This window comes from Barbus barbus (genome assembly GCF_936440315.1).
Source record: "Barbus barbus genome assembly, chromosome: 1".
Classification (NCBI taxonomy): Eukaryota; Metazoa; Chordata; class Actinopteri; order Cypriniformes; family Cyprinidae; genus Barbus; species Barbus barbus.
The window spans coordinates 23,703,756-23,717,685 of record NC_136729.1 but is presented as its reverse complement, the minus strand read 5'-3'; the positions used below and the strand labels follow the sequence as shown (position 1 = coordinate 23,717,685).

The 13,930-nt window shown below is 37.2% G+C and overlaps 1 protein-coding gene across 2 annotated transcripts; it reads right to left on the bottom strand.

Moving 5' to 3' along the window:
• Window positions 1-144: 144 nt before the first annotated feature.
• znf408 (zinc finger protein 408) lies at window positions 145-4,271 on the bottom strand. 2 transcript variants are annotated; one of them, XM_079426778.1, is made up of 5 exons: window positions 4,145-4,271; window positions 3,192-3,403; window positions 2,900-2,964; window positions 2,546-2,799; window positions 145-2,455 (listed from the first exon to the last, which is right to left on the bottom strand). In XM_079426778.1, exons 1-5 carry the CDS (start codon window positions 4,167-4,169, stop codon window positions 648-650), a joined length of 2,364 nt encoding a protein of 787 aa, XP_079282904.1. In that variant the 5' UTR covers window positions 4,170-4,271; the 3' UTR covers window positions 145-647. The 2 variants fall into 2 exon arrangements, with proteins under 2 accessions (XP_079282904.1, XP_079282905.1); XM_079426779.1 differs by having other exon boundaries at window positions 3,538-4,206.
• Between the last annotated feature and the right edge of the window lie 9,659 nt (window positions 4,272-13,930).

The following is a 13,930-nucleotide window of genomic DNA, read 5'->3' as shown; positions in this document are numbered from 1 at the left end:
ATGAAAACAAGATGATAAGCTTCATATCTCCAAGTTATGTGAATTCATGTGTGAGGACATATAAAAATTCTAATATTTACAACAAAAGTACTCTACAATATATCCTAATACAACTTTTTAAATATTCCACATTGCTTTTTCTTTAAATATATTTATTTAATTGTAGATGCATTTGTTACATGTTATCAGAAATAGCTTTCATCAAGAAATGATGATCTTTTATCTATGGGGCTGAAGAGCTCTGCTAGCGCTCTACTTATCCTTTCACGTATCAGTAATCAGCATGTACTTTATGTAAAAGTACAAACATGGCATTTCAATTTTAACGTTGACGCATAAATGATGTGATCATTTTAACTTCAACGCAACAGATATATCATAAAATGTCCTCTTGTATCAGCTCATTTACAACACAGCTGTATTTTGCTGATGTACTTGTACAATGTCTGTATAAACAGTGATGAAACAAGGTCCACTGCGCACAGGAGTCAATATTTACTGATATGTGCCACAAACCCTCCTAAAAATCAAAGAACAGCGAGACTTAAATTCAACAGAGCTTATACATTTATTTCACAAAGGTTGTTTTTCCTTTGGTGTGAGACATAATATGAGGAGACTATATGTGAAATGGAAACACTTAAGTGTCACAGCCCTGTCTCTATTTCTACAGTCTGTGCCACTGAACTTAAACCATCCGGACCTTGTAAAATTACCAAACAACTATTAGCATCTTGTTCTGGAACTACAAAACAGCCACTGCTGACATCATTTTCCTGCACAACTAGGCATTTAGCATTTGCTTCCTGTTCCTGAAGCTCTATACACTTAGAAGGCTGTTCTTGCACTACTATACACTTGGTATTTTCATCTGAGACAATAATTTCAATCATATCCTCACTGAGCTCAATGCATTCGAACCCCTTCTCCACTCCTTTTTCCAAAACAAATGTGCCACGATGGTACACTGCAGAGTCCAAAATGACACCTTCTGGGTGAGACACCATAGTGAAATCTTCTGAGGCTTGAACGTACGCCACAGCCTGTCCCTCCTCCAAACTACTGCATTCAGTCCTACCCTGCTCATCCTCTGCCTTCTTGCCTGACCTTTTGGGTCGACCTCGTGTCGGCAATGCATGACCAGAGTCTGACTGATGTTTGTGAGACTGCAGATGCCGCTGTAGACTCTGCATCATTGTGTATTTGGCTCCGCACACCTGGCAAACATGTGGCTTCTCCTCTAGGTGAGACTTCATGTGGCGCCGTAGCTTGGTTGCCATCGTGTACCCTTTCCCACATTGTTCGCATTTATAGGGCCTGTCTCCTGTATGCAGTCGTTCGTGGGCCCGCAATGTGTGAGGGTCCCGTAGAGCCTTACCACACACAGGACACAAATACACCTCACCTGTGTGAGAAATCAGATGCCGGCGCAGTTCAGGAACTTGGGAAAAGCGCAGTTCGCAATGGTCACACTTGTAGGGTTTCTCTCCCGTGTGGATGCGCATGTGTCCCAGCAGATTGCCACGTTGGCGAAAGCTCTTGTTGCAGTGCTGGCAAACGTACGGCCGTTCTCCGGTGTGCAGACGCATGTGATTCCTCAAAGAACTAGAATTTGCCAGTTCTTTATTGCACTCTGGACACTTGACTGTGGGAGCCTGGTAGTCTGGTTCTTTCGTCCGATGGACTTCCCTGTGGACGCGTAGTGAGGGCCGGCGAGCGAAAGCTTTTCCACAGATGTCACAGACGAACGGTTTCTCGCCTGAGTGAAGAACCTGGTGCTCCTTGAGGTCCCGCTTCAAGCCGTAGCTTTTGTCACAGTGCTGGCATTGAAAGGGCCTCTGACCGCGATGCATCAGCAGGTGGGCTTGAAAGCTCTCCTGCGAACTGTATGTTTTACCACACTCTGTGCACATGTAAGGCTTCTGATTTTGATGTGTGAATTTGTGTTTCTTCAGATGGCACAGCTGAAAGAAGCTCTTGTCACACTCGTCGCATTTGTACTTCCTCTCGCGGATAACAAAATGAGGAAAATCCTGCTCATTTTGCTCTGCACTGGAATCCTCATTAGTATACAATGTCTGTATTGTGTTATCTTTGTTATCTGAGAGCTTCCTGCTGAGGTCTGACCTGTTTTTTGGATCTTGTTGTTTGTAGATACGGATGGTTGACGAGTGCACTTTTCGAGGTTTAGCAGCAAGACGAGAGCTGGCTCTCAGGCTTCTCTCTGGCTTCAGATGTTCTGATGAACTCTGGGTTTGTGATGTACTATCACTGATGCTCTGAATCTTATCTCTAGCAGGATGTTCATCACTTTCCTGAGCTTCTCCTTCCCCATATGCCTCATCTACCCCATTCTGCTCCAGGACACTGGAATTACATGCTCTAGACTCCTGCACACGATTTTTCTCCTTGACTGGAGATTTTGTATCCTCTTGGGTGGCACTTTGAACAGGAACTGTTAGAATACAAACAATTCCACATTTTCAGAAGAACAACATCATCTCATGGACCTCTTACACAGTGCAAATGTTATGTATAAACTCACCTGCACAGCCTGAGAGGTGATCTAAAGTGATGGCCTCTAAAGCATCTTCTTCTTGTCTGTTTGGAGTACTACTATTTTCACAGACTTTTAGTTGCATTACTTCTTTTTCAAGAGGGGCTTCTTGTTCTTGTTCTTTCCAGAGGAGCAGTTCTGTTCCTGGTTGAATGTCCCGACAGACGCTGAGGCCTAATTTCCCATCCACCTCGAGCACACTGACATTGCACTCTTCCTCACTTTGAGCACTGCAGGCAAACCTGTGAAGGCAATAAAAACAAGTCTGATTCTGCGATGTCTTGATATGTAACTTAATAGTTCTACTAAATATAATAATTAATGAATTCTGGGTAAATTTACCTCATCCAGTAAATTTCATCTGAGATTTCATTTTTGAGGACATTTTGGCATGTATGTTGAATCCCCTGGATAATAAGAACATGTTTTTACTTCTTACTTGGGGCTATTATTCAGTTAGAAAAAACTATAACACTGCTTCTGAACATATAAAGTACTTGTAGTATTAGGTGAGAAGTAAATGTAAAGGCCGTTATTGTCTTGAAACATATTTGCTGTAGTGGTACTAAACAAACCAAGCTTTGTCTCAGCTGTATGATGCAAACTGAAATTTGAAACACACTAGTATGCATACCTCAGCCTTTTCCCTCGTGTTTATTTTGTCAGGTTCCTCCAGACCTAGCAGAGTGCCTTTCTCTAGCACTCGCCCAACACACCACAGACCCAGCTCTCCATCTTCGGCCAGAGAAGGACCCAGGGTTAGCCCTCGTGGTACTGATCTCAGAACGCAGTGGATGGAGTCTCTCATGTTCCCAGAGCCTTTGTCCCTCTCAACGCCTGTAGCCACTAGATAAAAACACACCACAATTAGACAAGGTGGTACTCACACACTTTCATCTTGAAAACTGTAGCTCAGACAATTTAGCAGTAAAAATGGGACACTATTAAATTAAATGCAAATTCAGATGGACAGCACTTACTAAACAAACTCTACTCATTCTTGATGAATGATTGTTATTGGGCTGTGCTCATTTTTATTTAAATTAACTTATTTTTTTCCCCTCAGACACGTCAGAAAGATTAATTTCTATATGGGTTCTCATTTCTTACTGTTTGAAGGAAAGTCAGCATTAATTTATTATGGTTTTACAGTAATAACAACAATGGTTATAACTACTAGTCATTTTTGTATTGTGAATGTCACGGTTAGATGCAATACGGGTTAATGCAGTTCTTAATTTTTAAATGCACAATTTTTAGAACAATATGGTAGATTTAAGACTTTGGTATATAATTCTGTTTGTAAGTTTATAAAGCAATGTGCAGTTAGTATACTATACAGCACTATGCTGCAGATGAAGACAAATTATAATCGAAGATGAATATCATTGTCCAATGCATTCCACATCTTTCGTAAGTGAAATAAACATTATGGAGTAAATCACAATGTCCTATAGATCCCTAGCAAATATTGTTGTCTTTAAAGCTTATTCATAAATACAGATTGTGCTAAAAACCAGCGGTCATCTAATAGGTAACTGGTTGAATCTGAAAACATAAGCATGAGCATAAACACTTTCAACCAACTCAGGGCTATATTTCCTCTGCGCATTGGCCACACGACGGTCTTGTTTATCCATCCAAAACTCCGGGAAAACTATCGTTCTCCAGCCAACGGTGCATCGACCGGAAGTCAGGTAGCTCACTGTTACACAGAAACCGTTCCCTCTAGAAACAGCTTCCGCTGCACTCATCCTCACCAAATAAAGCTGAAAGTCATTCAGTTGTTTGGAATGTATGTTAAATAATGGATGTATTATAAAGGCTTTTGGCAGATGTTTTTAGCAAGTGTCTATATATGCAGTTATAAAGATGTTCCTTGGCTTGTCGTTTATGTTTTTTAACTAACGTTACTGAACTAGGAGAGCCAGCCCTTATTTCAGATATTTAAGAGTCTTTTCCTGAGCTACGTTTTAATCTTTAATTTTAAATTAAATTTAACGTTTTAATCTTTTAAAATGTAAACAGACTTTCAAAACAATCTTAATGCAGACAAACTTTCTAGCAGAAGGTGGAGCTAGAAGCACAGCTCTGCTTTACACGCCTACAGTACAATACAGCATAAAATACAGCATAACAATACACGAGTCTGTAAATCAGTACAATTTCAAAAAGAAGAAGAGAAGAAAAACACGTTTTTCATCAAAGATCAAGCTATTACATCAAGTATAGTAGCTGAGATGTCTGAACAGCTTTATGATTGTTCTGTATTGAAGTTAAAGATTCATAAAACATCTTTAAATCAATGGAAAATAGTCTATTTAACATACATTTTACTTTATGTATATGACTTCCCAAATAAAACAAGAATTTTATTTATATTGTCCATTTCTACTAGACCAGTATCACAATCAATAAATAAGATCATTATATCATTTATATCAACAAATTTGTAAAACAATTCAAAAATAAAGAAAGAAATTTGGGACCAAAATAGTTTAGTATAATAGCAACTGAAAAATAGTTTCCGACTCCTCTTTACAAAAACAGCATAAGGACGAGAACCCTTCTTTGAACTTACTGATAAAATCATTGCATGGGTAATATCTATCAATTATTTTGAAATGGGTTTCTTTGACTTTATTAGGAATTACATATTTATTCATATCTGACCACGGATTCTGAAGTAAAAGCGAGGGATAAACCTGTTTCCACTTCCTCATTGCCTCAGGAAGAATACTGTTTTCTTTGGTTAAAATTTTCCTAATATAAAGTTTATTGAATTTTTTATCCCTGATAGAAAGGCCCCCCAACTGTAAGATCTGGAAGAGAACCAGTTACAGACGTATACATTTTTTTCATTTTTAAGAAGGTGAAGTAATTTTGGGGAAATACAATTAATTAGTTTTTATATTCACTGGAAGATACATTTAATCTGCTATTACTAATTAATTCAGTGTGATTATATAGATCACCTGACTGGTTTAATAAATCTGTGACAAAAATTAAACCTTTGTTAAACCAGTCACTCCAAAAAATGATTTGAATCATATATATTGATTGTTCCAAATGACACATGAATGGGGACAGAAATTATGTTTATAGACTTTATTTCCATGCATCCAAAGCTTGCTTGTAAAAGGTAGACAACTTAACGGGGAGCTTATTATATTTAAAGTCACAGGGAAGTAGAAAATGAAGGCCACCACATTTTTTAAAAATAACATTGGGGATAGAGAACCATGGAAAATTATTCTCGCAAAGACAATGCTTGATCCAGTTCATTTTAAAGACATTGTTAACAGTGTTAAAATCTAAAGCATGATACATTTCTAATTATTGTTTTTCTTGCCCCTCCAGATGAAATGAAATAACATCTTGTCAATTGTGGAACACATAATAGAGTCTACATACAAGTCTAGAAATCTCAGCCTTGGAGATCAACACTCGACCTTGAATAGATACATTTCTCTGAAGCCAACAATTAAAAATATTACTTGTCTTTTGTACTCTTTGTGATTTTTTTTTTTTTGTAATTCTCTCTGAGGCTGATTTACTAATTACAATACCCAAGTATCTAACTACCTATTTAACCTGTATCCCAGATATACGAGTCATCTAAGCGGTGTACTGCCATAACTTCCATTTTAGGGTGATTGACTGATAAACCTGAGGCATCAGAGAACAGCTTAAGAGCCTCGAAAATAACAGGGACTTATACTACGGGGCCGTTGAATGCTTGAATCTGATTGGCTGACGAACGTTCTGAGGTGTGCAATTATTTTCAGGGAAACGCAAGGCGAACGTAGTTCCAGGCAGCTTTCTTGACCGCATTACAGTTCCATATCACTTCGCATCGTTGTCAGCGCTGCCCTGACGATTTTATCAGTTAGCCTAGTGTAGCAACTTAAAGGCTACACATGACATTTCTCACTAGCGAGGTAATAACAGCGCTGCATCTTAAAGCAGACTTACAGTTTAGAGACGGTGCTTCAGAACACTGTTGAGGGACACACAGAGGTAGCCTAATTCATACAAGCTCTCTCTCTCTCTCTCTCTCTCTCTCTCTCTGTTTCTCTTTCTCTGTGTCTCTGTCTCTCTCGCTCTCTTTCTAATAACTTCATTATTAACTGCATTAGTCTGCTATCAACGGCTCAAGCCTCCATTGCCAGCTTTAAAATGACGTTTTGGAACTAGCAAAAGAGTCGTTGGATGAGATGCGGAAGAAATAATCCTACTCACAATAGCGAAGTAGAAAAACCGGACGAATCCCTTGAAATATATAATCTGATCGATGTCTTGAGGTGTGGCAACCGTAGTATAAGCGGAATAATTGACTCCGGACCGTTGAATTATTAGAAAAATAATGCACACCCGAGGTGTAACGGCCACGACGCGAATCACCACCTCGGGTGTGCATTATTTTTCTAATAATTCAACGGTCCGGAGTCAATTATTCCTTACTTGATCTTTATCTTTATAATAAACAAGTGTCATCGGCAAGTTGACTAATAGTTAAAGTGAAGTCTTCCATCTCGATACCTTTAATTTGGGAACAATGTACAGTATAAAGATTGAACGTTTCTGCTACTAATAAAAATAAAAATGGGGAAATAGGGCACCCCTGTCTAATCTAACACGCCTACAGTCGGTAGAGGAGCACAGCGAGGGTTGTGGCTAGAAGGGATACAGCTCCGACCGGAAATTAACAATGAATTTAATTGTATACCTATTAGATTGTGTTTTATTAAGGTCTACACCTACCCCAACCCTAAACCTACCCCTTACAGGAATGAAAAAATAGTAACTTGTACAGTGTGACAAAAATTATGCTGTATTGATGTGCGCATGCCCAGTAGCGCCATACGTAGACAAAAGTTTTTGTGGACGTTTTGACAAAAACAATGAGTAAAAGTATACTTTAAAGTATAAGACACCACCACATTCTGATTTAGTGTTCGTGCTGACTATTCACAATTTACCCACTAGTGGTGGAAATTTTGATTCTTTCCAGAGACTCGTTCATTTTTCGTTCGTTCACCAAAATGATTCGTTCAGATTCGTTCACTAACTCGTTCAGTGACCATTTTTCCATATTACACAAATACGTCAGCATGTGCGGCAAAATGTGTTGTTCAACTAACGTATTTACTTGTTACAAAATAAAAACCGATTTGGCTTCATTAAAAAGTGTGCCCTTCTCATTAAATGAATAAAATAAGTCTAAATAAGTGATCAAAGTCATTACTCTTTTTATCTTTTAAATTACACTCTTTTCGGATGACCAATGCACAAGTGTTTTTTTATTTGTTTGCATACTAGGCTAGTTAACATTTAATTGTTTAGGCAGAGATTTACACGTTCAAATCTGAGATTATGTTAAACGAGGAGTTATTCTGTATGTAAAATATGAATATAAACAAGCGTGCACAGTACGGATACCTGTGCTTTGCATCCGCTTTCTGCCGATTGATGAACTAGATTGACAGAATGGCCGACCTACCCGGTCAACGAACTGGGTATAGCTACCAGTTCGTTCAATTCGTTCATGAACGGGAGATCTCTCTCTCGTTCTGGCTCTTAGTCTGAACGAGAGAGAGATCTCCCGTTCGTGAACGAATTGAACGAACTGGTAGCTATACCCAGTTCGTTGACCGGGAGTCACGTGACGCAAATGAGATGGGATGACGTGACGCAAATAATCAATACGGCCATATTTTTTTATGTTTCACAGTTTTTAAACAAACAAAAGTGCATGACATGACTAACATAATGAAATATTTTTTTTATTTAAAAGTATGTAACTGTTCAAACATAAAACAACAATAATATAAATAAATAAAACAAAATGATAAATAAAAAAAAATAAAACAATAATATAAAAAAATAAAACAAAGAACCATTGTTCGAACGACGAACGTAATAATGAGACGAGATGTATGTATGTAACAGTTCATTTGACTCTTTCAAACTCAAAGCAACTCAATGAAGGGCGTATTCGTTCACTAGATTCAACAAATCACATGCTCCGTCCTCGTATCATACTCGAAGGCTATTGGCTCGAGGTTTAGTCATTCTTTGACAGATGAAACGGTCCAGAGCTACGCATGCGCGCAATAGCGGCGCGCTGCGGTGGAGGGAGGAATTTCAGTGAACGAGAAATATGAGTCAATGGATTACGTGAACGAGAATGATTCGTTCACCTAAAAGATTCGTTCAAAAAGAACGATTCGTTCACGAACGTAACATCACTATTACCCACATTGTCAGTACAAATGCAAAACATATCATATCACTTCGATTCACAGCTTTCTACAAGTTCTAAATGGCATAACATTCATTTCCTTAGAAATGCACAATATAACAGCACAATAACTTTTCAATGCCATCAGAAACTGAACTATGGCCTATCTTTTTTCAATGCCATCAGAGTCGATAGCCTTTAGAAATAATAAACACATCCATACACTGCCAGTCAAAAGTTTCTGAATGGTAAAATTTTTATGTTTTTTTTTTTATTCTCTGGTGCTCTCCAAGCTTACATTTATTTGATCCAAAATACAGCAAAAGCAGTAGCTAATATTGTGAAATATTTTTACTAGGCCATTCTTCAGTGTCATGATTCTTCAGAAATCATTCTAATATGCTAATTTGCTGTTCAAGAAACATCTTTAATGTTATTATTATAATCAATAGTATGTAAAACAGTTGAGTCCATTTTTTTTCAGGATTATTTGATGAATAGAAAGATCCAAAGATCAGCATTTATCTGAAATAAAAAGCTTTTGTAACATTATACCCTATATACTTGTCATTATAATTTGTTTTATTTAATTTTTTTTGGGGGGGGGGTTATAGAAATGAATACATTCATTCAGCAAGGATGCATTAAATTGATCAAAAGTGATGATAAAGACATTTATAATGTTACAACAGATTTCTATTTCAGATAAATGTTGTTCTTCTGAACTTTCTATTTATCAAAAAAAACCTTTAAAAATCTACAAGTTCTAATTCTGCTGTTTTCACCATAATAATTATCAGCAAATCTGAATATTAGAATAATTTTTGAAGGATCATGTGACTGTGAATGTGAATATAAAGCAGTTATTTTAAATAGTAAAAATATTTCACAGTATTACTGCTTTTGCTGTATTTTAGATCAAATAAATGCAGGCTTGGTGAGCAGAAGACAATTCTTTAAAAAACATAAAAAATCGAACTGTTCTTTTGATCTTTTGACTGGTAGTGTGCATACATACATAGGTACGTACGTAAAGTCTTTTTCATTTTAATAAAAAGCGTACTAAAAAGCCTTCATCTACTTCCCAGTACTTCAGTCCATCTGAGATTATAGTGTAGGTTTAGAATATTGCTACATCAAAGAGGCAATTTCAGATTATTTTGCTATTTGCTACTTTTGTATCAAAAGTTCCAAAGGGTGTATTGAACATATGCATTTTAAAGATTTCAAGAAAGTGAACTGAAAGTAATAGTCTTTAAATAGGCTAATGCAAGAAACACATATTGCAGAAATATTTGAAGAGTTCAGATGCAAAAGCCTTTAAGTGCCATCTGAGATTTTCATCTAAAATGAGCATTTTTATCAGGCTCCTATGTTTAGGTTCAGTAATTATACTCTAATGGCAATGTATGGGTCATTTTCTATGCAGTTAAAGTGAAATAACTGAACAAATATAGGAGAGTGATTAAAAATGCTAATTTTAGAAGAAAATTTCAGATGGCACTTGGAGGCTTTTGCATCTGAAATCTTCATTTGTTACAGTAGTCTAATATCCCTGAGCAAGTTTGTGCCAAGGGCAAGATTTCATTTTGTGATACTACCTGAAACAGATGTTGCAGTGTGATTCATAAAGGTTAGCTGTAATCGCTGACTCTAATCACAGCAGCTAGCAGCGGCAATTATATGGCACTTACAATGGAAATGGATTTGAGACTTGATTATTGGCCTGATGTGCAAATAAACATTTTTGGCATAAAGAAAAATTTGACCTATATTAGATCTCTTGATAAAAGTGTAGTTCTGTCCAATGCCTAAAGCTATTTGTAGTTTCTAAACGTATTGGGGAACCTGCTCTTAGGGAAAAGTTAACATGAAATGTCATCGCACAACAATTATTTATGAGTGGAACTGTAAAAAGTGGATGTTACATTCCATGTTTTCATCAGTCAAAAAGAGGAGCAAGAAGAGCACTTCTTTTCATTTGAAAAGAGGTGCAAGTTATAAAGCCATCAGCTTATAGTGTCAGAAAACAAATCCAGTCACAGTGAATGTATTAAGCAGTTAATTCTCTGCTTGCTTCCTATGTGATTGTCTCTGCATTGAAATTCTATCAGTTTGTTTTCTTGAAGATCAATCTGTTTCTGCACTCAACCCCCCTCATTAGTTCTGTTACTTTCCCAATATCCTGTTATCCTCTTATCTCTGTCTTCTTGTCCCAGTTATTGATCTCTCTGCTCTGGTAAAACTGATTGTTGAATTGTTACTGTTAAGGACTTGCACATTTTGTGTATGTTAGTTCTGAGTCGATTGTTGAAGAGATGGTCTGAACTGATGTTTCTAAACCATGATGTTGTTCAGCAGTCATTCCTCTCTAAATTACCAACCAGCCCTCGTGATGAATGCAGAAAGGATCTCGATCACTCAGCCTTCTCACATCACCGTGGCAACATGGATCAGTCTAAGCCAGGAGAGGCTCAGAGGGCAGATTGGATGCATCACATGCACACACACACGCACACATGACCCGGTCACTTCAAGCTGTGATTAACATGTAGCAACCTTCATTCACAGGTTTTATGGTGGCTTGGATGAATGGAGAACACATTCTCTTAAATCAGCACCACCTCTTTCTGTACATATGAGAAGTAGAAAAAGGGTGTACAACTGATTTTTTTTTTATTATTAGTTTTTTTGTTTTGTTTTTTAATCAAAGTTCATTATCGTCTGAATGGAGCTGCAATCATGTTATGAATCAAGATTATGTCCATACATGTTATTAAAGGAATAGTTTAGCCCAAAATGAAAAATTTCTCACCATCAGGTCATCTAAGATGCAGGTGTTTCTTCATCAAAATTTGAAGATATTTAACAATACATCAGTTGCTCACCAATGGATATTTTGGCCAGAAGCAATGAATCAATGTTAAAATGCCTTAATGGTGGATTTGTTAATTGATGGACTGGAGTTGTGAGTCTATCATACAGAAAATCTCTTCTCTTCTCTTCTCTTCTCTTTTTTTTTTTTTTTTTTTTTGCATAATGATTCATTTAATAGTTAAAAGGACAAATGTATGTATCTGTTTTACTACTGTGGTATTTATTTATTTATAAAACATTGTTGCTGATGAAATTTTAAAGACCCTAGTTAAATTAGCGCTCTGGTTGTGTTCAGACTCCTGTCACACTTATTGGTGCTCCCGGTCAAAAATGACCGGACTCCAAACAATTGCTTTTAAATCTCTCATTTTGCTATATTAATCCAAATATTGGATTCAATCTTTTTGGCAACTTGTTTTCTTTCATTTTGGACTGGTTTTGTGTTTCTATTTGCATCTGATTAATTGTAGGCCTCATTTATCTAAAAGTAGGCACCTCATTTTTTGTGTGAAAAAAGCATTTTTTATGAATAATTTTCACAATATGAAATGAGAAAATCATGAAAATTTGCACTGTTTCTCACACTGGAGTGCTTTAATGTTTATTCAGGAACTTTGCTTTTAAATGCTTTTATTTTGTACAAAATTGCATAAAGTCACACTTGTCAAAAATGGCTGGCCATTGAATGTGAATGGGGAAGAATGAAACTAAGAGAAACAAGTAGTGTTCAGGAGCATGTTGTGCTCGCAAACATAAAGGCCTTGGACCAGTGCATGTGTGGATGTATGTATACTCACTCTATCACACACACACACACACACACACACACACACACACACACACACACACACACATGTTGGGTTTCCATGTTTTATGGGGACATCCCATAGGCGTAATGGTTTTTATACTGTACAATCTGTATGTGCTATTGCCCTACACCAACCCTACACCTAAACTTAGCCCTCACAGGGAACATGCTGCATTTTTAGATTTTCAAAAAACTTTATGCTGTATGATTTATAAGCTTGTTTCCTCATGGGGACCAAAAAATGTCCCCACAAGATTAAGATTTACTGGTATTACTATCCTTGTGGGGACATTTGGTCCCCAGGACGTGATGAATACCAGGTGCACACACACACACACACACACATGCATACAAACTATTGTATTACACCTATTTCATATACCCTGAACTGCATGCAATATGCTTTTATGAATCTGATATTATAAATTATTATACTTTATGAAGATTAACAATATTTCAGAAAAATCAAGTATTTATAGATTGTTCTCTAATTTTGATCTCCACTGTGTATATAACTTGTGTGTGTGTGTGTTACGCCCTGACTCTAGTGGTAGTAAAGATCGCCTCTAAACAGGGCATAACAAAGCTGGGTTGTGGTTATGGAATCCCTAAGCACGATACGCTCCGGTCCATAATCAAACAAATACACAATGTTGGAAAATTATTAGATTTATTTGATACAAACAAGTGGAATCAGGAGCATCTCTTCAAGGTGTCCCAAAGGCCAAAATAACAAACAAAACAAATCTAGAAAAGAAAGAAGATATATAAATAACCTAGTCGAACATCAAAAGTAAAAATACATTTAAATACAATAAACAGAACCCAAACCAAATAGACAAAATAAAACGGCAGGACACCCCTTTGCTCCACGTTCTTAGAATACAACATTTAAGAATGAATTAACGTGATCTACAGATCTTACACTTGAAAGAAACAAGTTTGACCATCGGCCGGAGGAGGGATCCAGGAGCTCTCAACCCAAACGTGACCGAACCAACAATGAGCTCCCCGTTGAATGCCGGCGGCGTCCTTATAAAGACCACGCCTCGTCTAAACCACCAATGGCGATCGTACACCCCAATCAGTGGACATCCTGTGAGATCAGACAGAACAAGAGAGGGGGAGGAAACAAAAACACACACACACACACAATACAGCAAATACAAGAAACTCAGGTCGTAACAGTGTGTGTGTGTGTGTGTATGTATGTATGTATATATATATATATATACAATATCTCACAAAAGTGAATACACCCCTCACATTTCGGCAATCAAATTAATATATACATTTTTTTTATCTCATATCTCATATTGTGTCCAGCATGTGTGGCGACGCCCTGGTGAGGAGTACCAAGAAAATTGTGCCTTGCGTACAGTCTGGGGCTGCATGAGTGCTGCTGGTACTGGGGTGCTGCGGTTCATTGAGGGAAACATGGATT

Bases quoted from the DNA above. Each gene is read 5' to 3' on its own strand.
- znf408 (XM_079426778.1), bottom strand. From the start codon at position 4,169: ATGCGCAGAGGAAATATAGCCCTGA. The intron at 3,404-4,144 runs GTTGGTTGAAAG...GTTTTTATCTAG, and splicing joins CAGAGGAAATATAGCCCTGA to TGGCTACAGGCGTTGAGAGG. The intron at 2,965-3,191 runs GTATGCATACTA...CTTATTATCCAG, and splicing joins ACACGAGGGAAAAGGCTGAG to GGGATTCAACATACATGCCA.